The sequence below is a fragment of the Gobio gobio genome (assembly GCF_949357685.1).
Source record: "Gobio gobio genome assembly, chromosome: 8".
Lineage (NCBI taxonomy): Eukaryota > Metazoa > Chordata > Actinopteri > Cypriniformes > Gobionidae > Gobio > Gobio gobio.
The window spans coordinates 27,305,382-27,330,761 of record NC_137114.1 but is presented as its reverse complement, the minus strand read 5'-3'; the positions used below and the strand labels follow the sequence as shown (position 1 = coordinate 27,330,761).

Below are 25,380 nucleotides of genomic sequence, written 5' to 3'. Positions count from 1 at the left end.
TGGCAGGACGCATTATCCTGCTGAAAGAGGCCACAGCCACCAGGGAATACTGTTTCCATGAAAGGGTGTGGTCTGCAACAATGCTAAGGTAGGTGGTGCGTGTCAAAGTAACATCCGCATGGATAGCATGACCCAAGGTTTCCCAGCAGAACATTGCCCAAAGCATCACACTGCCTCCACCGGCTTGCCTTCTTCCCATAGTGCATCCTGGTGCCATGTGTTCCCCAGGTAAGTGACACACCTGGCCATCCACGTGATGTAAAAGAAAACGTGATTCATCAGACCAGGCCACCTTTTCCACTTTTGCGTTTTGCACTTTCGGCGGTGGACAGGGGTCTGCATGGGCACTCTGACTGGTCTGCGGCTATGTAGCCCCATACACAACAAACCCTGACCCGTCGAGGCATGGACTCCCTTTCAGACCCCTGAAAGTGTGCTGTGCCTTGGCCACCCATGACCCTGTTGCTGGTTCACTGTTCCTTCCTTGGACCACTTTTGATAGATACTGTCCACTGCAGACCAGGAACACCCCACAAGAGCTTCAGTTTTGGAGATGTTCTGACCCAGTTGTTTAGCCATCACAATTTGGCGCTTCTCAAACTCACTCAAATCCTTACACTTGCCCTTGGCTTTTTTCCTGCTTCTAACACATAAACTTTGAGGACAAAATGTTCACTTGCTGCCTAATATATCCCACCCACTAACAGGTGCCGTGATAAAGAGATAATCAGTTTTATTCACTTCATCTGTCAGTGGTCATAATTTTATGCCTGATTGGTGTAGGCTATATCCACTGATATAATTCAAGGAAATATAAAAGGTGGTAAAAGAAGACTGTATAAGAACATGAAAGACAACGACAGGAAAGAATGAGTATCTTGTTGACATTTGAAGGAAAAATGCCTGAAAGGTACAAATGGGATATATTAGGTATCCAGTAAGAGTGTAAGTTCCAATGCCATTGAGATGTTTTACATGTCAACGAATTGGACATGTGGCTGCAGTGTGTAGGGGGAAAAGATGTGAAAATGCGGAGGAGAACATGATTATGACAAATGCATGGACTAAATGAATGGACTAAAATGCAGTAACTGTGGAGGGCCTCATAGCATATGGAGGATGTGAGGTTCAAATTAAAGTAAGAGAAGTCAAAAAATACAAGGCTTATCTCTATTGAGAGATGTAGCAACAGTGTACAGGGGATTAGCAAGCCGGAGGATATGGGCTGTCAACATTGCCCCGACACAACAGAATTTGGTGACATATATGTGTTGTAGTCATTTTCATAAATATTTTTTTTTTCTGTTTTACTGACTTATTTTACAATTTGTGTATTTCCCTTTTTTAGCTGGCTTATGTTTTGAATAGATCCAACGGAGGATTTACTTCAAGTCTTCAACTGACCCCAACCCAAACATTAACCAGGAGTGTCTTTTGGTCTTTGGCTTTGGATGAGTTAGAGGCAACGGTAATTGTCCATTTCAAGGTGGAGATCCTAAGTGTACATTTAAAAGGAATAAAATAAATAAGACAAGCAAATAGGCTAGGTGATCATTTTATTAAAACAAATTGAATCACATCTGCACACGAAACTCGGTTCCCGTTTAAAAGCAAAGAGCATATTATGAGCAATTGAGCATACTTGAATACATCAATTATATAGGATTGAGAGAAGAAAGCAGAGGTGCACAGATGAGCTTCATTAAAGTACCACTGGGTGGCGAAATGAGTGGTGCTTACTTGCTGGCTCCTCCTCATTGGAAGCGTAGCTCTTCCTTGCTGGGGCGCTCAAACGAGGTAAGCTCCACCCATTTGCCTCTCGTTTATTCAGTCAATTTATTTTAAGATCTGTCTCATCAGTCTGCATTTATCTGGTTCACATTAATCAAAGGCCACAGCGATCCTCTGATGGATCTTTACAGCCACGTTGAGTTAAATGTAGATATAATGTTAACAGAGATGGTAAAGACACAATTAACAAAAATAATTTTACTTAAAAAACAATAACAATTGTATTGCATTTTGAAAGATGAAGCACGGCTTATTGGGCTTGCTAATGGAAAACACTTAAAACGCTATTTTGAATAAGCCTATAAAAAAAAAGGATGTACATTGGAGGGATATATGAGGCACGTTTTTCCATATTTGGATAGCCTATCATTTGCTGTTGAAAAAGTTTTATATTCATTAAAAAAAGCAAAGTCACAGTGCTGTTCATGTTTACAGTCAGCCATTTGTCTTTTAGACTATTTCAGAGAAATAGGTCTACACCTTTAAAACATTTAGCACATCACAGATCCCTGTTAGGCCTGCACTAAAGTCAGCTGCAGATCTCCGCTAATCTCCAAAAGATCAATGTCTCTCAGTTTTGCGTAGCGATGTTTGTAAGTGTGTGCTTGTTTGCCATTGACAAACACGTTGTAATGGTGGGGATTGCAAGAGATGGTAACCTGCAACACACATAGTAAAATTAGATTTTAGTCACAATGACCGCTCTTAACACTAACAACATATTCAAGGATGTAAGTTTGCCTACCTGAAACGGTTGTCCTCTTTGAAACGGCATGCCTCCAGAACGGTCCTCAGAACCCCAATTCTCCATCTGATTGGTGTTGCGCACAACCACGTTCTCATCGAAACGGGGATTGTAGTGAAGTGCAATCCCACTTCCGTAGCGCAGGTTAAATGTTATTCTGAAGCAGAACAGAGGATTTATAATATCTTACAATAATAATAATAATAATAATAATAATAATAAATTAAAATAACAATCTGTGTCATCTGATGTCTAACCTGCTAGCATTAGGGTTGATCACTCCGTGTATGACAATGTTTTTTCCAGGTTGAAGTCCACCATTTATGACAGTTTTGTACGGGACAGTCTAAATGTGGGTCATAATAAAGAGATATGTGTAAAATGGCATAGTACAGTAACTGAAATTAAATTCCTGTAATACTTATTCAAATGTTACATTAAAACGAGACTTCAGAGATTCAGAATATTTAAAGATGTTCAACTGATGCAAATCAATAAAAGCTTATAGCAAAAGAATCAGTATGAAATAATAAATGGATGAATTAAAACGTATTTAACTCTTTTCCCACCAGTGTTTTTGATAATTTTCACAAAAATGTCATGGCCCCCAGGATATTTTGTTCTATGAATATGAACTTGCAATATATGAAAAGAAAGAACAGAGCCTCTTCTGAGACACTATGAGGAACGACTCTCGGACAGCAATCACCATGGGTACAGATTAAACGACCAACTTTTTCGTGAAAATCGGAGCAATGGCCTAGGAGGATTTCGAAAAAGTAGGTTTTTCGGAAAATTCTAAATGGCTGGAAAATCGTCTTGACCTAAGGAATCAGAGCTATGGTGACAGTTGAGACTGTCCTCTATCTGTGTGCCAAATTTCATACCTTTCCCGCAAGCGGTTCTATGGGCTGCCATAGACTCCCATGGCAGAAGGGTAAGCGGAAAAATAATAACAATAAGAAGTCCCATGGTGCTTGGCCCCTACAAATGAATAAACCCCCTAACCTCGCCCATATCAGCTGATCTGATTCCTATGCACTCAATTGGCAACTCTCAAACAGGGCGCCTTACTAAGTGCAGCTTAAGTTCAGTCTGCCTGCTTGGCTGCTTCCACTGCACGCTGCTTTGCAACCCAGCTCCTCCTTAAACTTGTGTTTAACTTAATCAGTGTCATTCTGTTGTCATTGATGCATGCTCTGTTCTCAATGGAAGTGTCGCCCTGAAAACTTGAGTTGCTGAATTTGATGGCAAGTTGCTTCTTTTAATTAATTTTTTTAGGTGAAAGTCAAATGAAGAGATAGAGGATCTTACATAAGTTGGTGCAGACGGGTATGCAGGAAACTGTGGAGAGATAAAAAGTGAATTTTTAGTTTCACTTCCTTATAATGTACAAGACAAACAATGTGATCTCGTAAACATTGTATGTTCTTGATCAAAATAACAGCACCTTAGTGAGCACTAACATGTAACATTGGAATGACTTAAAATAATAATGTAAGATAAATAAAAACTATTCATTGGTATTATTCATTATTATCATAATCACAAATAAGAGCACTGCAAAATCCAGATAAAACTTGGAAATTATGTTTTAAATGCTAACACGTTGTCACAGGGTGTTTTGGTATTGGTTCATGTTTCATGTTTTTAGTTTATCATGTTCACTGTTATGTTTCCTGGTCTTGTCATGTGATTTCCATGCCCTCGTGTTTGTCTGGTCATTAGTCTCAGTGTATTTAGCCCTCATGTTTGCCATGTGTCTTTGTCTGATATTGATGGTGTAACCACTGTTGGTGAGTTTTATGTTTTGCCAAGCCAAGTCTTTGTTTTATGTTTTGAATTTTGATTTTGGAATAAACTGCACTTGGGTTCTTCAACTTGCCTCCAGTGGAGAATGTTACACACGTTCAGTTAATGTGAACGATCATTTGGCAGAGGTGATTTAGATATAATCTTTTTTCTGGAGCCATAGTTTACAGATTAACCTCGTCATGCCACACCAAATGTGGAAAGACAAGTTTATTGTCTTTCTAGTAGTTTTTCATTAGCAGTTAACCTTTTTTTAACCTTTCATTTAGATTATGTTGCAGGTATTTTAATGGTTGTAGACTCCAGTAAAGCATTGAAGCATAAACGACACACAGATATAACCCTCGAAAAAAAGATACTTTGAACTCTACTGATCATCGTAAAGTTGTCACTTGGCATATATCGTGACCACTTACCCCACATCCTGGAGGTACAGCATACTGAGGCTGTAAATGAAAGGAACAAACGATGTTTATGACAGGAAGGCTTAAAGAACAAAAGATTTGATTTTGATGTTCTTTAAACATTTTCCTCCCACCTGATAGCCTGCTTGTGGTGGCATATAACCCTAAAAAGATAATATGCAAAGTGCATTCAAAAGTTAACGCAAAGCTATGCTTGCTTGTATACAGAGCATGTATACTTGCTCAATACACTATGAGCTGATATTCTTCTCACAGGTAAAGGGTTATAGTACTCACTGGAAAGGCTGGTTGTGGAGGAAAATAGGGCTGCAAAGGGAAATAAAATGGTTATTTGACATATAACTGTAATATGTATGATCGGTTTCAGTTTAGTTTTCTCTCTGTTTGCTCTGTTCCTATTTGCCTGTTCATATTAGATCTGAAGATCTCCTGAGTGTTTGTTTTGGTGTTAAACGATCTCCTTTATGTTGATTTTCCATTCCTTCGTCATTTATATCTTTGACCACACTCACATATTGAATATTGCTTGTGATATTGTAAATTGTTTAATTAATGAATGAATCAGAATTTTTGAATGAATCAAAGATTTGTGGAAACTGTGACATCATGCACATGCGTATTACGGGTTCAGTCAATAGGCGCATTGTGTTACTTTACAAACTGACAATTACTGGCCTGGCATAAAACAGCATAATAGTCAAGTCAAATCAAGTCCAATTTGATTTCCATAGCACATTTAAAAGCAACAGAGTTGCGCCAAAGACAATGAGCCGTTAAAAAGAAAGCATAAAAAGAAACCAGTCATATTAGATACAAATAATAAATAAATATACAAATCTACCAATAGCGATCTAATCAAAAGCCATCGAGAACAGATTCAAGAGCCGATTTAAAGCTGGCTAATGAAGGAGCACCCCTCACATTGAAGGGCAGTCTATTCCAGAGTTTAGGTGCTGCAGCAAAGAAGGCCCGACCACCCTTAGTTTTACAGCGAAAACATGCGACAGTTAAGAGAAGCTGATTACAAGACCTAAGAGTTCTTTGGGGAGTGTAAGGAATCAGAAGGTCACTAATATATTTTGGTGCAACACCAGATAGAGCCTTGTACACAAAAAGATTTTAAAATTGATTCTGAACTTAACAGGAAGCCGATGTAAAGTCACAAAAATGGGAGATCTCTCTTTTTTGTGCCTGTAAGAAGTCTCGCTGCAGCATTTTGGACAATTTGCAGGCGAGAGATTGTAGTTTGAGGCAGGCCACAGTACAGGGAATTACAGTAGTCCAGACGTGATGTTATGAAGGCGTGGATTACGGTCTCTAAATCTTTTGGAAATCGTTTTAATTTCCCAATCGATCTCAAATGAAAGAAACTGCCCTTTACCACTGAACTGATTTGTTTCTCAAAATTTTGTGACGAATCAAATGTAACCCCAAGATTCCTTACATGAAGCTGAACACTGACGGGGATAGAACCTAAATTAAAAAGAGATGAAGACCTGGATGGGCCTAAATTTTTTTTCGCTTTTGTGTTCATTTAATTGCAAAAGATGTTTTGCCATCCAACATTTGATCTCCTCAAAACAGTCACCCAGTATGTCCAAGGAATAAGAACTGTCAGTTTTTGCCGGTAGATAAAACTGTGTATCGTCAGCATAGCAGTGGTAGGAGATCCTATATTTCTTAAAAATGGCACTCAATGGCAGCATATAAAGGGAAAAGAGAAGCGGGCCTAAAATGGACACTTGGGCCACACCACATAATAGGAGAATTGATAAAGAAGAAGACTTCCCCATGCTCACTGAGAAGGTTCTGTCACCCTGAATACCCACCACCTTTTACAACTGATGTAACAAGATGCTAAGGTCGATTGTAACAAAAGCAGCGCCAACAAGGCAAGCACTGCGTGCGAACCGGTATCAAGGATTTGCAAAAGTTCATTGCTGACCTTCAACAAAGCAGTTTCCGTACTGTGCATTGATCTAAAACCAGACTGAAAAGTATCAGAAATATTGGATATACTGATAGGTATTCAACTGACAATACACAACTCTCTCCAAGAGTTTAGAAATAAGAGGCAACTTGGAGATAGGTCTAAAGTTGTTGAGGGTAGATGGGTCAAGATGGGGTTTGTTAAGCAGAGGGTGTACAGCATATTTAAAACTAGCAGGGATAATTCTATTTGCTAGAGAACTGTTAATATTGGCTGTTACAGCTGGGCTCAAAGTTTCAAACACTTCCTTGAAAAGACAAGTTGGGATGACCAGGGCCGTGCAGAGAGTTCTTCAGGGGCAGGGGCTCAAATGTAAAAAAGGGGCAATATATATATATATTGCCCCTTTTTTACATTTGAGCCCCTGCCCCTGAAGAACTCTCTACACGGCCCTGGTCATCCCATAAATAATTTAATTTAATTAGGGCCCAAGCCCTGAAAGGGCGCAGAGCCCTATTGTTCTTCCTCAGATTATTCTTTGTTTTTTTTTTTTTTTTTTTTTTTTTTTTTTTTTTCGACTTCTCGGGTACTTTTGGGGCACTTAACATGCTCGAAAACTCTTGAAACTTCGCACAGGCATCGGAATGCGCGGCCATCAGAGCCGGGCTGAAGCTGGTACCCGGGCGTGGCAGGGGGGCTCGACAGCGCCCCCTGAAGTGGGGTCTGAAAACTTGGTCCATATATCAAACACACTTGCACGTACATGTATGAAACTCGGTACACATATAGACCTCATCGGGCCAAACAACTTTCGTGCTCATAGTTATGCGTCAGCCCAACAGGAAGTGAGCTATAATCGGTTGTTCAGAAAACCCATGCTCTGGAATTTAATATACTCCTCCGAGGCCATTGTTTCGATCATCGCCAAACTCGGTCAGCATGAGGAGAACATATCCAGGATGCTAAATTGCGAGCGGATTTTTGATATCTCAAACGGTTTGGCCGTGGCGAAGCAACGAATTTATGGCGAGAAAAGGGAAACAGGAAGTGTGTTATAACGTCAGCAAACCTTGACTGATTTGGATGAAACTTCAGCTGTGTGTTCGTTGTAAGAGGCCGATCACATGGATATGACTTTTGTGAGTCAAAGTTATAGCGCCACCAACTGGCAGCAGGAAGTGTGTCACTTTCAAAAATGCTTTGAATCACCATCTTATTTTCACACGATTGACTTCAAACTTCATCAGTATAATGTGAAAACATGACAGATAGAGACGTATGAAATGGATTCCTGAAATTTCAAATACTGTTGCCATGGCAACGTGTCAAAGTTTAATAATCTTTTGGCTGTTCTGAGGCTCTTAGCATGCTTGAAATTGCTTGAAACTGCTTGAAACTCAACACACACATCAGAGATGTCAGTCAGTACACATGGGCAAAGCCTCAGAAACGGGCGGGGATGAGGGGCTCTCTAGCGCCACCTTTTGACAAAAGTGAAGGGCTTCGTTTCATCTACAATCACCAAACTCAGTATATATATTGACCTCATCGAGCCGGACAACTTTCTAATTTACAGTCATTAGCTCCGACCAACAGGAAGTCAGATATTTTGGTTTGAAGGTAAATATTTGGTTAAATCGGGGTCTGAGTTTTTACGTTCTCCTTGTAGGCGATTTATTCAATCTCCACCAAACTCGGTCAACATGAAACAAAGATACTGAAGATGCTAAAATGTGAACGGATATTGGATATCTCAAACGGTGTTTCCATGGCAAGGGATTAAATAAGGACAAAAAAGGGGAACAGAAATTCTCTGTGTCTGCTGCTCTCCCCTCAATGAACACAAGATGGCAGCATTGTATTAGTTTTGAAGCAGGATAAAAAAAAACTTGTTTCTCTCTCTCTCTCTCTCTCTCTCTCTCTTGTTTGTGATTTATGAGGACACAAATTTGTATAATGACATGGGTATTACACTGGTATTACAACGTGTATGTGTGTGTGTTTAAAAACATACTAAAACAATGTTTTATTAAAATGTAACCAAATAGCTTTAAAATAATCATACTATTTTTCAGATCAATATATTTATTTTATTTAATATATTTCTTCTGAATATTTATTCTCTGTCTGCCCTCCCCTCACTAAAGGGTGGCAGTGTTGTGTTATTTTTTAAACTCTCTTTGTGTGTGTGTGTGTGTGTGTGTGTGTGTGTGTGTGTGTGTGTGTGTGTGTGTGTGTGTGTGTGTGTGTGTGTGTGTGTGTGTGTGTGTGTGTGTGTGTGTGTGTGTGTGTGTGTGTGTGTGTGTGTGCAGGCCCGTCGCGACAAGGCAGGCAAACCAAGCAATTGCTTGGGGCCTCGAGCTGGCCTGGGGCCCCAAGACAGCGACAGGTTAAGAATAAAATGAAACGACAAACTGTGTGAGCGCCCCATTGATAGTCAATGCAGTAAAGTGCAATGACACTGTTATCGGAATCCCCCTTAAGGGGCCCCTCTCAGAAGTCGCTGACAGCAGCCAGCCAACCACGCGATCTCTGCTGCGGCAAAATACAAAACATCCTCGGATTTGAAGCAGAATTTTATGCTTCAGGAAGCCAGAAAAGAAAATAGAGAAAGGAAGAGGAGGATAAGAAAAAACAAGATAGTGGTATGTGATAAATTACACTGGATAAAATAGCTCTACTTGTCTTGTACAAAAAAAGTGTAAGTTTGCAGCAGGTAGGCTAGCAAAAATATGTTTATGTTAGCTATCGTTACCTGCCTGACGGCAAATGCTGCTTGTAACGAACAGTTAGAGCAACTTTTTTTTCGAAAAGACGAAATTACATGAGATTGCTATAGCTTTGTAATAGGTTTTGATGAAAGTGGCATAGCATGCTCTACTAACTATTATTTATGCTATGCATAAATAACCTGGAATAGTTAATATAGCATGCTATATTAACAATTATTATAAACATTATTTAACCAGAAAGAGGCAGAGGAACATTATTTTTTTCATAGCTTATCTTAATGTGCTAGTGTCGGGATATATACGGTAGTGACAGTTTATGCAAATATGACATTATTTTTATGAGTTACCAATAGATCTTGAACAATTACTTTATTCTGTGGCAATTTTTACAAATGTTACATTTTGAAGTACAGTATCAGGACAACCCACATGTTTGACTGGTACTGCCCACGTTTTACTGGTACTGTTTATTAAACTATTTAACAAGGTATTATAGTCATCGGTTGCAACTTTACAATAACCATCCAGATAATGTTTATAGACAGTTTACAAAACAACTAGTAACCCTTAAGTATTCCCAAAGTGTTAGGAATATCTGGTCCGTCTATCTATGTAAAAGTAATGTTTATAGATGTTTAAAAAATGGTTACTTAAAGGTTTAAAAAAAAATTTAATGATACAGTGGTGTTTTTTGCAAATGTTTTCAAATTTTATGCACAGTATATGCAACAACAGTATTTGCACTGTAAACCTTTTTATTAATATAAAGTGTAGGTGAACTTAAACTGTATGGCTATGCTGCGGTATGCTGTGTGTGTGTGTGTGTGTGTGTGTGTGTGTGTGTGTGTGTGTGTGTGTGTGTGTGTCAGTGTCCTATCTGTGTGGATGCGTCTCATGTCAGCTAATCAAGGGACACTGACACACACACACACACACACACACACACACACACACACTCGACGCATAGATAGACTCGCGTCAGTTTCCTGCTCACATCGAGTTCTCTTTTGCTCTTGAACAAACAATAACACAGAGGATTGTGAGTATTTTCATATTCGAGTCTTAAATTAGTTAAATAACGTCTTAAATGAACTTAAAGAGTTGTGAGGAAATGAGATGCGCGGGACAGCGCGTGAGATCCACGGCTGTTCTTAAAGTGACAGGAGCACTGATGATGCCTGTCATTAATGTTCATCAAAGAACAACGGGAACAGAGAAAATTGTAGCTTTAATGATGATTCATCTATATTTCATTTATTATTTATGCAGTTAAGGAAGGTTTGATAACTATTACATTTCTGTATAACAGGGAAGGCCATGGGTAAATATAACATTTATTATTTTGGTGATTTAGGTAAAATGGTTTAAAAAAACACAGCAGAACCACAGCGCATCTGATATGACTGGCATAACGCTGGCGAAGTTAGGGACCGTCTGCAAAGTTACATACAACATTGAAACGTGTATAACGTTACCAAACTTCACTAGCATTTAAAGAGAATGACAGTCATAAAACTGACTGTAAAGTGTTCATCTAGGTGTCAGGTATGATGCACACATTTTGATATTTAATAAAATAAACTGTCAAATCATATGGAAATATGGATATGCATTATTTCACTTGGATACTGTTTGGGCTCTAACACAAAATATGCTTGATTTAAATGCATCATAGCTGAACACTGATGAGAATATTTATTGAGAATATATTTACAGAGATAATATTAGAGATTATATTTACGACAAATTATTATTATTTATGCGTTATGCGTTGCTATTGACGACGGCCATTAAGTAAAGAAATCCCACAGCATCTAGCTTAAAAAAGTGCTTAGAGCTGCTTTAGTTATTTGTTGTTTGTTTAATTTCAAATATAAAACTTGTTGAAATGTTTTAAGTGTGTGCATCTGTTCTTTTTGAACACTTTCATCTTGTTTGAACAAAACCGTGATAATATTGATAACCGTGATAATTTGGGTCACTATAATCGTGATGTTAAATTTCCATACCGTTTCATCCCTACTTTAGTGTGAATAAGTAAAAAAGAACTACAAACACCTTGAATTAAATACTGGCCTTCTGGACTTACAAAATTTTGAGCAGGAAAATATAACTTTTATTTATTTTATCCTATGATATTAAAATTAATCTAGATTTAAATTACATCATGGGTGTGGCTTGTGGTGATAGTGGCACCAGTTGCTGCGGTAAATGTGGCATATTCGAGCGATTCTAAAATATTCTCCTGTTTAAATGCATATTGCCTGCCGTGCACAGTTAAGCTGATGCCACCGGCGTGGCGGTGCCACCGGCTTGGGCCCGTCATCGCTGCTCGCAGCTTTAATATAATTTATTCCTGTGATCACAGCTGGATTTTGTCACATGAGCATAGTGTCATATATATCCTTATGCTCATATATATAAATGCTCATGTGACAAAATCCAGCTGTGATCACAGGAATAAATTATATTTTAAATTATTTTAAAATAGAAAACCATTATTTTAATATAATTCACACTATTGCTGTTTTTTTATCAAATAAATGCAGGTTTGAAGAACATAAGAGACTTCTTTCATAATGCTGCATAATATTAAAAAATTTTAACGTTAATATAATAAAGTCCTTTCACGTAACCTGTAGGTGCCGGTGGCACTTGGGTTTTGTTAACTTTGATAGTTTCATGAAATAGTAAACGGTGTATCAATATACATAAATACAAGTGAATTTAACACTACTTACCATTAATGCGACTTTTGCTGCTGTGGTTTTGTACAGGGATTTGTTTGTTGTCAGTTAAAATCCATTTTGTCAGTGATGCAATTAATAAAATGAGACAACCCCCCCCCCGTACAATAGTAGGCTACAATAGGCTATATACAAAAACAGCCGACTTTCGTCTTTTCTTTCGTTTTTAAACCCTTTTAAAAGCAAGTCATAAAGACCTTTGTTTTTCCCCCTCCAGGAACGTATGTGCTCTCCATTATTTCAATTTTCTTTTAACCTAAATGCCAGGTAAGGTGTCGTTTCCTTGCTTTACCCGAGAAAAAAAAGCCATGTGTTGACTTTGAAACAGAGTATATTTTAAATTATATGCATCTGTGGTAAAATTACTAGATTTTCGCGTCAGTACATGTTTATTTTAGAGGCGAACAATGTTCTGTCACTTTAATTCCGCAGTGCAGCACAGCAAAAAATAGACTCGGTACGGAAACGATCGCCGGACTGCTGCAGACGCACCGCACCTGGAACGGACTGACGGAGAGCATCCGCGCGCAGTGTGAAAGCTGTAATCCGTTACGCCCGTTTCACACATAGCCTACTCCGTTTGCAGTGTGTATGCGGTGCGTATTTTTTTCCGTACCCATGTTAACGGATTACAGCTTTCACACTGCGCGCGGATGCTGTCCGTCAGTCCGTTCCAGGTGCGGTGCGTCTGCAGCAGTCCGGCGATCGTTTCCGTACCGAGTCTATTTTTTGCTGTGCTGCACTGCGGAATTAAAGTGACAGAACATTGTTCGCTTTAAAATAAACATGTACTGACACGAAAATCTAGTAATTTTACCACAGATGCATATAATTTAAAATATACTCTGTTTCAAAGTCAACACATGGCTTTTTTTTCTCGGGTAAAGCAAGGAAACGACACCTTACCTGGCATTTAGGTTAAAAAAAAATGAAATAATGGAGAGCACATACATTCCTGGAGGGGGAAAAACAAAGGTCTTTATGACCTGCTTTTAAAAGGGTTTAAAAACGAAAGAAAAGACGAAAGTCGGCTGTTTTTGTATATAGCCTATTGTACGTTTCTAATTTAAAATGTTTATAGGCTATAAGTTATATTTAAATGTTTTGCCACTTGTGTGAGCTAAATCTATAGGCTATAAATATAAATAGTGAATTGAATAAAACGTTGTTTAAATGTAGCCTACTACTACGTTAAAACGTGACATCTATAAAAGTAAGTGTAAACAAAGAGAATTGCAATTCTGACAAGCCATGTTCAGTAACAACTTTTGGATTTGAAAAAAAAAGAAAAGAATAAATGCTGTGTTTGTGGTATACAACCACGGATCAGTTGCGTGCTGCAAACGCAGCATATATGAAAGCACAACAGCACGTGCTGCTCCTGCACCGCATACGCACCGCAACAAGCACCGCAAACGCACTGCAGACGGAGTATGTGTGAAACGGGCGGAAAAAAATACGCACCGCATACGCACTGCAAACGGAGTATGTGTGAAACGGGCATGAGCGGGGCCCTTTCCCTTAGCTTACCTGGGCTTAAGGGGAGTAACAGAGTCTAAAGAAATGGAGCAGGATTTAGTAAAAACCTCCACCATGTCTTCAGTGTTTAATTCGTCAAAGAGGACAGCATCCGCAAGTTGGCTTGATACAGCTTTTTTAGCCGGACACAAGGTGTGCCGGAAGAGCTGCCGCTTTTGTAGGCCTACAGTTTGTGCTTAAAGGGTAACTTCAGGGATTTAGCATTCAGCTTTCTATCAGTAGAAACCCCGTAGTATATTTGAATTATGGTACTTTGCCCCCTCATATCCCCCTGAGACGAGAGAATTATGCATTTTATTTCTGGAAAAATCCTCCGATGACGCTAATATCGTCATTTTGCGTCATCGTAGTATTTGTTGGCAAGGGGCTAAAAACTACAGCCAGTAGAAGGAGCTGTTCCGCATGTTATCAACCTGCCCACAGAATGTAAATGCGCTCGGCTCGGCCTCGGGCATTCATAATGGAGCGGTGCAGAGAAAAGTGAGTGTTTCAACTTTTCAATGAATTCCTATGAAATTTTAGCTTCCATATGTGATCAGAAAACGTGCCAGACCTCAGCTCTGCTCAGCTCTTACTTCCCTCTCGTGCTGAATGAAATCTGACTCCTGCAGCTGCGTTTGTCCTATGACTTTTATTCGGCTCACTCACACTTTATTGAAAAGACACGATCAGTTCTCTTTCATAGGTTCACTCGACGCTGCGTCACTTTAATGACGTAATGGGACGCCCTCTGGGTGTGCCGATTGTCTGAAGCCCTTATAGAATCACGCCAATTGATTGGCTGATGGCGCGCACGTCGCCCCACCTGACGTAGTCACCTATATTAGCGCTCGCGCGCGCCATCTGCTCCTCAGATTTCTCTGCCTTCACGAAGCGGCCATTTCATGCCCTTCGGTTATCGATTTTTCTGGCCCAAAAACAGTCGATATTTACCTCAGCACTTCAGCGACCGCGGATTGTGGAACTTTGTTCTCCTTGTGGTGAAGTGCTATGGAATTCCGACGTTGCCCACCGCCGTGCACTCGCTTCATCGCGATCGACGATCCCCACAGTAAGTGTGTTAAATGTCTGGGATTTCCACACGCACGCGACGCGGTTCAGGGGTTCTCTAACTGTAAATACTGCGATAACCTCCTTCTCAAAACCCTCCGCTCGAGGCTCGCGGTTTTTGAGAGGGAGTCATCCGTTTTTCCCCGTCGCGCTCCCGAGGCCGCGCAGGCCTCTCTTGGATCCGCGACCTGGGGTTCGGATGTAGAGCTCGAGGATGTGGAGTGCGAGCAGACGGGCCTCGCCCTTTCTCTCCCTCTCTCCCCCGAGCATGTGCGCGGGACTCCGCCTGTGGAATACTCGCACGATTATCTCTGTCCCAGCCCGGAGGCACGCGATGCGGTTTCCTTCGGACTGGAGGATGTCATTTTCACTGCAGCATCCGACTCCGAGGATTTCGGTGCTGCAAATACTGACGACGCTCTCCCGCCAAGCGGCCAGGAAGCGCGGCCATCAGCGGCGTATGACGAGCTCGTGGATGTACTCGCGCGCGCTACACAGAAGCTCGCGATCGAGTGGCCGGATGAACCCCGCGAAGCTCAATCTTCTCGGTTGGATGAGAGATTCCTCAGCGGCCCTAATTCTAGGCCTCCGCGGAGGAAGCTACCATTTTTCAGTGATCTACACAGTGAGATTTCTAGATCCTGGAAGCAGCCGTTCTCAGCCCGCCTAACTAACGCGGCAGCCGCTGATTTCACTAACCTCGTGGGTTTTGAGGAACAGGGCTATTCCGCTATTTCCGCGGTTGAGGACACGCTGGCCACTCACCTCGCGCCATCTTCAGCTCCCTCATGGAAGTCCCGCCCCCTTCTTCCCACTAAGCCGTGCAGGACCACTTCTGCCCTGATTGGAAAATCCTACATGGCGGCTGGTCAGGCTGGCATGGCCCTTCATACTATGGCCATTCTCCAGGCATATCAGGCGGATGTACTGAAGGAAATGGACGAGGGCACCGGTTTGACGCCGGAAGCTGTAAAGGAGCTTCGTAAAGCCACGGATTTGGCGTTACGAGCAACTAAACACACAGCTCGCGCTGTAGGGCGCTCTATGGCGGGCGCGGTGGCGGCGGAGCGCCACTTATGGCTTAATCTCACTGAGATTCGCGATAAGGAGAAAGTTTTCCTTATGGACGCTCCGATTTCCCAGTCCGGATTGTTTGGGGAGGCGGTTAACACTGTGGTTGAGAAGTTTAGATCTGCAAAATCCCAGTCTGCCGCTCTTAAGCAGTTCATGCCGAGGAGAGCGAGGGACGCTCCTTCCCCCTCCCCCTCTCAGTCCAGAGATCGCCCCTCTTTCAAAAGAGAGTTTACCGCCCGGAGGAGCGACCAGAGTTATCCTCCACCCACCACGGTCTGGGGAGCTCGCGGTCGTCCATTTCCCCGTCAACGTCCTCACAAACGCATCGACCCAAAGCGGCCCAGCAAACCTTCTGCTTCGGCCACTTCGAGTCGCTCCTGACCCTCCGGTCAGAAAAAGGGGAGCTGCAGTTCACGACCGGGGCTGGGTCAGACCGCGCAAGCGTTTCTGCCCGCCCCCCACCAGCTCTCCCTATCCAGCTCTGTCATTTCCGCCGCCCAGCGCGCTTCGGAATACAGAACCGACTATATCCTCGCCTTTTCCGGCGCTGGAGGAAGGAGACGCTCTCTGCTTTCTCCCCTCACGTCTGATTGGCTCACCATCCGCCGCTCGTCCAGACGGAGACACATCCGGTCTTCTCCGGGAACCAGAGCGGCCCAGCCTTCCACTGCCTACTCCGCGCCAGGACGCCACGTGCTCTCCTCTGCGGATGGCCACACCCCCCTCAGAGGTCCAGCTCGACACCCCAACTCAGGTATGTCCACCGCACCTCATCATACCTCCCACTTTGTCAAATTTCCTCCTCGAGTGGAAACTTTTGCCAGGGATATCATCCTGGGTCCTCCGCACGATTCAGTCAGGCTACACGCTTCAGTTCTGTCGCAACCCTCCTCGCTTCGACGGGGTCGCTCAGACGGTAGTAAACAGCGCCTCTCAGGCTTCTGTGCTACAACAAGAGCTCTCTTCTCTCCTCCTAAAGGGGGCAATAGAGGAAGTTCCGGCAACAGAGGAGAAATGTGGCTTCTTCAGCCGTTATTTCCTTGTTCCGAAGAAAGACGGCGGTCTGCGTCCCATCCTGGACCTCCGCCGCCTGAACTTCGCCCTCTACAAAGGGAAGTTCAAGATGCTAACGCTAAAGACTATCTTGTCTCAGATACGTGCGGAGGACTGGTTTGTCACTATAGACCTGAGAGATGCTTACTTCCATATTCAGGTTGTCAGACGACACAGGAAGTTTCTCAGGTTCGCCTTCAAAGGGAAGGCTTATCAATACAAAGTCCTTCCCTTCGGCCTTGCCCTGGCACCAAGGACGTTCACGAAGTGTATGGATGCTGCTCTGGCCCCGCTGAGGCTCCAGGGCATCCGTATTCTCAATTACCTGGACGACTGGCTCATTTTGGCCCACTCCAGGGAGTTAGCCTGTCATCACAGAGATGTCGTTCTTCGACACGTTCAATCTCTTGGCTTGAGAGTGAACACAGACAAGAGCGTTCTTACTCCGGCTCAGCAGACCACCTTCTTAGGTGTTCGTCTGGACTCCGTTCCGATGCAGGCCCGTTTGGCCCCTGCTCGGATTTCCAGTATCACAACATGCTTGGTCCGCTTCAGGCTAGGCCATCATGTTTCTGTGGGTACGTGTCGCAGGCTCCTGGGTCTCATGGCCGCAGCTTCCCCGGTGCTTCCCCTGGGACTGCTCCATATGAGGCCCTTCCTCTGGTGGATGAAACGCTCAGGGGCTCGGTCAACAGGATCGGCCCTTCGCCTATTGAAGGTGTCACGCGGCTGCTTTCGTGCCCTATCAATGTGGCGGGACCCTCTTTTTCTTCAGAAAGGGGTCAAGATGGGGGCTGTTTTCCGTCGCCAAATGGTTACGACGGACGCCTCTCTTACCGGCTGGGGTGCGGTATTCGAGGGCAGACCAGCTATGGGGATCTGGGAGGGGGAAGTTCTCTCCTGGCACATAAATTGCCTGGAGTTGAGAGCGGTATCCCTGGCCCTTCAGCATTTTCTCCCCTCACTCAGGGGGCATCATGTCATTGTCAGGACCGACAATATGGCAGTGGTGTCTCACGTAAATCGCCAGGGAGGATCACGGTCGCGCACCCTGGACAGGCATGCGCGCCGACTCCTCCTGTGGTCTCAGGACAAGTTTTTGTCCCTGAGAGCAGTCCATGTACCCGGAGTCTTGAACCTCGCTGCAGATTATCTGTCGAGACAGAAGCTCCGGTCAGGGGAATGGATGCTGAACCCTCAAACTGTGTCACAGATTTGGGAGATGTTCGGGAAAGCGGAAGTGGACCTCTTTGCCTCGAAGGAGTCGTCCCAGTGTCGGCTCTGGTTTTCTCTGAGCTCTCCGGCCCCGTTGGGGATAGATGCGTTCGCGCATCCATGGCCCAATCTGAAACTCTATGCGTTCCCGCCCATCAAGCTGATTCCGGCGGTTCTGTACAGAGTAAGGGAGAGTGGGGCCAGCCTCCTGCTGGTGGCTCCACACTGGCCATCCCAGACTTGGTTCTCGGAGATGGTTCTCCTCCTGGACTCCTCCCCATGGGAGATACCGGTCAGGAAGGACCTTTTGACACAACTTCAGGGCAGGATTTGGCACCCTCACCCGGAGATTTGGAAGTTGTGGGTATGGCCCATCAAGGGCCAACGATACTAAACGCTGGTCTTTCTGCAGACGTTCAGGAGATCATTGCTAATGCGAGAGCCCCCTCCACAAGGAAGCTCTATTCCTCCAAGTGGAGGGTCTTTGAGTCGTGGTGCTCGACTCATGCAGCGGATCCAGTTAACTGCCCGGTTGGTTCAGTTCTGGAGTTCCTGCAGGAGAAATTTGCTGCTGGAGCAGCGGCCACCACCCTTCGGGTCTATGTCGCAGCTATAGCTGCCGGTAGGGAGTCGGACGAAATCCCGCTAGGCAAGCATAGACTGGTTTCATCTTTCATGCGAGGGGTTAGGCGCCTGAGACCGGCACGCTCCCCTGGTATTCCCTCTTGGGACCTCTCCGTGGTCCTTGAAGGGCTAACTTTGGCTCCATTTGAGCCTTTGGAGTCAGCTCCTGAGCGAATTCTGACTCTCAAAGTTGCTCTTTTGTTAGCTCTATCTTCTTTGAAACGAGTGGGCGATCTACAGGCTCTCTCTGTTAGTGGGACCTGTATGGATTTTGCCCCTGGCTTAGTCAAGGTTACCTTAAGACCTAGGCCAGGTTATGTGCCCAAAGTTTTGTCCACGTCATTTCGCTCTCAGGTTATTACTCTTCACTCCTTTCACCCCCCTCCGTTTGACTCGGAGGAAGACGAGAAACTTCATTTGCTCTGCCCAGTTCGAGCGTTGAAGTGTTATGTTGACCGTTCAGACAGCTGGAGGAAATCTAACCAGCTGTTGGTATGCTTCGGTGCTGGCCGCCGCGGGCTTGCCGCTTCGAAGCAAAGGGTTTCCCATTGGGTGACAGAGGCTATTTCCTTAGCTTATGAGGTGCGTGGTTTACCTTCACCTCTTGATATTAGAGCGCATTCTACCAGAGGTGTGGCTTCCTCTCAAGCACTTTTTAGAGGGGCTCTTTTGGAAGATATTTGTGTGGCGGCAGGTTGGTCCTCTCCGCACACTTTTGTGAGATTCTATAGTTTGGATCTCGACATGGCTCCGGGTTCGCATGTCCTGTCTGCTTAACCTAGTCATGTAGGTTATCTGGTGTTCTTTGAGCCAGATACGGCAGCGCTTTAGCTTGGCGTGTTTGGTATATCGTTCCCATTACGTCATTAAAGTGACGCAGCGTCGAGTGAACCTATGAAAGAGAACGTCTCAGGTTACTTGCGTAACCTATGTTCTCTGAGTAGGGAACGAGACGCTGCGTACGCTGCCAAGCTCTTCGCGCTGCCGACAGGCTTTCCTTTTCGGCAGAGAAATCTGAGGAGCAGATGGCGCGCGCGAGCGCTAATATAGGTGACTACGTCAGGTGGGGCGACGTGCGCGCCATCAGCCAATCAATTGGCGTGATTCTATAAGGGCTTCAGACAATCGGCACACCCAGAGGGCGTCCCATTACGTCATTAAAGTGACGCAGCGTCTCGTTCCCTACTCAGAGAACATAGGTTACGCAAGTAACCTGAGACGTTTTTAACTGTAGTGTTTATTCTCTAACTGAACAAATGTATTGTTTTGTTATGAAGATCAAAACGACGCTGGTGTAGGGAGTGGCCTCGTAGGGCAGCGAAGCAAGTGCATTCTGGGAGTTGTTGTCTTTCATCCACAAGAGACAAAAATACATTTTCTGGCTTTTCTCAGTCTAGAAGGCACCAAATTCAAAAATAATTTCAAATTTCTACTACATAAATGACACAGTTTAAATACGCATTCATTTTCCCAGCGTTGAAGTGCCCCTTTAATAATCATTTAAACTTAGCAAACTGGAAGCTCCAGTAGTAATGAAAATATTTATCTGGAACTCTGTCATGGATACTAGCATGTATGAACCTTGATTAAACAGTTTAATAATCAATTAAAAAGGAATTTATGCCTGTATGATAATACGCTGTATCCACATTGGACCAGTGGTTTGGAAAACGGATGGATGGATGATTCAGTTGTGGGCGCCATCTTCTGGCGAGGAGCGGGAACTCATTCGGCACAACCCTCACAGGGCTTTATGGGTATTCTCTAGTTGTTGATTGTACACTCGTTATTGTGGTGAATTGTGGGATAGAATGAGTGCATTGATAACATCCACTATGGTTTCAGACACCACTACAAATGGCTGTGTGGAGTTCTCGTCATGCATCGTTTTTGGATTTCAATATACAAGCAACCCCTGACAAAACCATTCTTTGATGCTCAAACATATCTTGTCAGTTGAAAACAGTTGTGCTGATTTGATTACAAAGGTCAAAAGAACAGTATTTATTTGAAATATAATAATCTTTTGTAACATTATAAACGACTTTACTGTCACTTTTGATCAAATTAATGCATCCTTCCTTTCCTTAAAAATAAATCTTGCTTACTTCCCCCAAACTATATGTATATAGTTACTTTTTTCTGTTAACTTAATGACCTACACTCCATTAAAAATCACAAATTTATAAGTAATTAAAAAAATGGCTCAGAAAAGGGAAGTTAGTTTAGGGGAAGTTCTGCATTGGCATTGTGTGTATTTAGTTCTCACCGCAGGATTCTGGAAGGCAACAGAATTCAGCTCAACCATTCCCTCCACTGCCACAGTGTCCACCCGAGAAAAGGGAATGTGGTGTCTATAGTCCACGAAGTGTCTCCCATTAGTAGATATCTAGAGAGAGACATCAAAAAAGTCATAAAGGAAAGGAGGTGAAAATGGCTCTCCAATAATTAGTAATTTATTATTATAAAGAAAAATGCCATGAGGACTAATGCTATTCAGAAGTGCTTCAGAAACTGCCAATCTGAGAGTGAATGATCTGGCACCTTGTATGCGTCCTGAGCGACAAGGATCTGGAGGGTGAATGTTTGGCCTTGGGGGAAGGGAGATTCATGCTTGCGTTCCTCTGAGCCCCAGTTCCTGTTCTGGTAGGTGTTGTTCACTACATACCCTATGTTCTCATAGCGTGGGTTAAAGTGCAGAGCAATATCAGCCCCGGGATGAGAACCACACTGAAGGTTCACATGAAATCTGAAGGACACCAAAACAAAAACGAGGAATAAGATAAACAGCATATAACCACTGTTAAAAGGAAAGCATGATTTGAAATGGTTTGCAAAGACTTTATCATATCATCTGATAGTTCTAAAATAGCTTCAAGGTACATGTGTCAAACTCCGCTCCAACCAGCTCCAAAACACCTGCCTTTAGTAATCATGAAGACCTTGATTAAATGGTTCAGATGTTTTTAACTTGGATCTAAATTCCAGGAAATGAATTTGACCCCTTCTTCAAGGAAATTATTTTGTCAGCACATTGTGCTTGCATAATTTCTCATCAGTTCTCATCATTTCCTACCATTTTGTGAAATGTCTGTGGTTGCCTCTAAAAATCAACTGACCATAGACCATGACAGTACAACTGCACTACAAAACAATAAAGAATGAAGGCAGACACTAAAGTTGTATGTATGTAATATCTATAAACTTTGTTACAGGTATTTTATCCAATATTTATCAGATAAATGGGAATAAAACTCTTTCATGTCCTTTCAAACTACCATTAAACATTACAGCTCACCTGTTAGCTCCTGGTAAAACCCGTCCACTTATGATAATGCTCTTCCCATCCTGCAAGCCTCCTTGGATTGGGCCACTGAATGGGACGCTCTGTGTCGATGTAAATAGTAATACTACAATAATTACTCAAGCACTCAAGTCTGAATATGCCCTGATGAAATAATACATAATCTCCAATATGTTTCAGCTGGAAGTTCCGCTTCATTGGATGTTTGTATCTGCTGCTTATTCGATTAATTAGTGTTAGAATCAATAAAGAAGAAATCGCATCTTTCGTATTTCATTTCTGGGTTAGATAAAGGAATGTACCTGGGAAAAGTACACCTGTGACAACATGCCCTGCTATTGAACGTGTGTAACTGTAAAGTAGCCAGCTCTTTCACCAGGAGACAGGGTTGCCAGATAATTTTTTTTTGAAAAAGCCAGGGATGAGGGCAAAAAAGCCTCCTTTCGCGGTTTGTTCGCCTAAATCGACGGGAAAAGATTCAATTACGCCAATGTGAGATAGACATGCTCTATTATTGAGGTTATTGATCCGCATTTGCTCTTATGGAAAATTACAAGGTACAGGAATTTTTTTTAAACTTTTATATGACTATTCCATTCTTAGGGTTGTCTAATTGACTTATCGTTTTGCTGTCAAAAGCACAATCTTCTAGCACAAATTTAAAGGGCACATACTAGGGGTGAGGTCTTCTGATGAAGGCAAATTTATTATTTTATCGCTTAAACAGGATAACTCAATCTTTATTGTTTGTAACGTTTATGGTTGTAATTCTCGATCTGCTAACAAGTCCCTCTTTTCTCAGATAACCTCTGAATTGAAAGAGGTAGGCTACTTGTCAAATACCCAGAGTCTTTTGTGATTTTGGCCGGTGATTTTAATGAGTCTATGGATGGCACTTTGGACATATTTCCCCCCAGAAGCAACGATGGTCTTCATATAAATAGTAACATTTTATCGTTATGTCTAGAATTTGTTTTGGCATATTAGTAATAATATAAGACTTGCCTTAGATTTATTGGATTATGCTGACTTTGTGCATTCTATAGCCATTATACTTTTCTTAGACTTTTCTTAGGCCTTCGACACCATTGAGCAGGGATTTCTTCTGCAATCTCTCAAATTGTTTGGTTTTGGTGATTCGTTTGTTAATGTAACTGAAATGTTTTATAAAGGAATTACCAACTCTGTCATAGTCCATATGTTCACCTCCCAAAGATTTTTTTTAATAAAACATGGTGTCAGACAGGGTTGCCCAATTTCCCCCTTTTTATTTATTTTGGTTACTGAGTTATTGTCACTGAATATTATGTATAAGTCAAAACCTAAAGGGTATTTCCATCTTTGAAAGGGAAATCTAAATCTCGCAGCTGGCTGAGGACACCACTCTTTTTTTAAAAGATGAAAATCAACTTTCACAGTCCATTCAGATAATTAAAACATTCTTGTGTGCTTCTGGTTTAAAGCTAAATCTATTCAAATGTGAGATAATGTCACTTATTCTATTAATTAGTGTTAGAATCAATAAAGAAGAAATCACATCTTTCGTATTTCATTTCTGGGTTAGATATGTTTAATTCATATTCTTTGTTTATTTGATGATTCTGGTAACGTCTTGTCTTATGAACGCTTCCTGTCCATGATTTCCCTATTCCTATTTTATAGCATTGTGTATGAAATTTGGTTAAATAAACTTGCCGTGCAATGAAGCAAAAAATATAAACAACTACACCATCATGTTGATTTTTACTATAAAACTCTTACGACAAACATGCTTCTAATATCTTCAATTGTTGCGTATAGGCTACTGAGCTGCAGCGGACACATTTGTAAACAACTTCACTTGGACCCATTGTGCGAGCTGTCTCTTTAATACCGCGTGGTTTATATACATCATTTGAGCTTTGAACATAGACGCTTTGAACGTGGCCCACAGGGTTTGGCTCTTCAAACTGAGGCGAAAGTTGATTGTTCCCACGTGTGTACTGTCCAATTGCATTTTTTTTTTTAAACTCGATTGACAAATTGATAATAGAAAAGCATTTGGCAAAACGACAAAGAAAAGCAATGGGCAAATAAAGCGCGTTTTTCAAATGCTTTTTAAAACAGCGATTTAAAATGATTTATTAATGTACTTTTTATTGATTTAGATATTAATAGGCTATACGTTTTAAAACATTCATTAAATAAACCGTTTTAAATGTGTCTATTTATTTATATATTTAAAATGTTTTTATTTAATTTATTGTTTTATAGTTTTATTAAACTAAACACAAATTTAAAAAACAACTTTAAATGTCTATTAATTTGTCCATTTAAAAGTGATTTATTTCTATAGATTTTTTTGTTTGAATTATTCAATTGATAAATTGATTCTTCATTTTAATTTTTAAGTGTCAATCCTGTCCTGTATTTAGCCTACATATAAATGTTTTCTTTCGAATACTCTTAATATTCTCCTGAAGGTATTTGTATTTGTTTTTTGAATAAAAATAAATAAATAATAAAACCTTAAAGTAGCCTAGCCTATAACTGAACCTTTGTCCTGGACAACAATGGTGAAAATGTTCAATTATGCATTTAGCAGCCAAAATTAAGGCTTTATGTAGCCTATCCATCAATTAACTAGCCTATCAATTAATAAATAAGAAAAAAACAAAGAAAAAGTGACAACTTTTTTGTTCACAGGGTAGATTGAAATGTGTAATAACTCAAAAAAAGAAGAAGGAAGAGACACGTGCAAATTTGATTCTTTTCCACAACAAAACGAACAGCTGCACTTACCGGGTTATAATACGGCTGTTGTTGATAAAACGCCATCCTGCAAGTTCTTATACTTTCCTGCAACTCTAAGTGTGACCGTCAAGACCGATGGACAAAGCCTAAAGAAAAACGCCTTTTACAGCAATCACCTACTGGTTCCTGCAGTTTCCAGTGAAAAAACACGTTAGGTTTCGGTTTCTTTTTAACCAGGAACTTGGCTTATGTAGTCAGTAGCCTGGGGTTCACATACACACATTCCCAATGATATTTGATCAATGTTAACGTTTATCCACATACCCAAAGTGTTTTTAGAAGGAAGAAAGAGGAATATTACAGCAACACGTTAGCTAGATGTACAGGAGAATGCTATCACATCCTTTCCTGTAACGTTATACCTATTGCGCAACCGAATTCGTATGAATCAGTCCGTTAATCGACGCGTAGCCTACCAGAAGCGTCCTCCCGCAACGAGGAGGCTGGTAAACAGATTAAAACATGGTTTGTGTGTATCGTAAACTTGCAAAATATATCACGATGTCAACTAGTCTCTTTCTAACATATGTTTTGTATTCTAAGTGC

At 41.9% G+C, this 25,380-nt stretch overlaps 1 protein-coding gene across 2 annotated transcripts; it reads right to left on the bottom strand.

Moving 5' to 3' along the window:
- Positions 1-1,539: 1,539 nt before the first annotated feature.
- LOC307130654 (galectin-9-like) lies at positions 1,540-25,380 on the bottom strand. Of its 2 annotated transcripts, XM_079823745.1 has the most exons (12): positions 25,099-25,371; positions 24,823-24,960; positions 22,036-22,124; positions 21,282-21,486; positions 21,007-21,126; positions 5,050-5,079; positions 4,887-4,916; positions 4,765-4,794; positions 3,851-3,880; positions 2,794-2,882; positions 2,537-2,693; positions 1,540-2,450 (listed from the first exon to the last, which is right to left on the bottom strand). In XM_079823745.1, exons 2-12 carry the CDS (start codon positions 24,856-24,858, stop codon positions 2,304-2,306), a joined length of 963 nt encoding a protein of 320 aa, XP_079679871.1. In that variant the 5' UTR covers positions 24,859-24,960; positions 25,099-25,371; the 3' UTR covers positions 1,540-2,303. The 2 variants fall into 2 exon arrangements, with proteins under 2 accessions (XP_079679871.1, XP_079679870.1); XM_079823744.1 differs by having other exon boundaries at positions 24,823-25,380.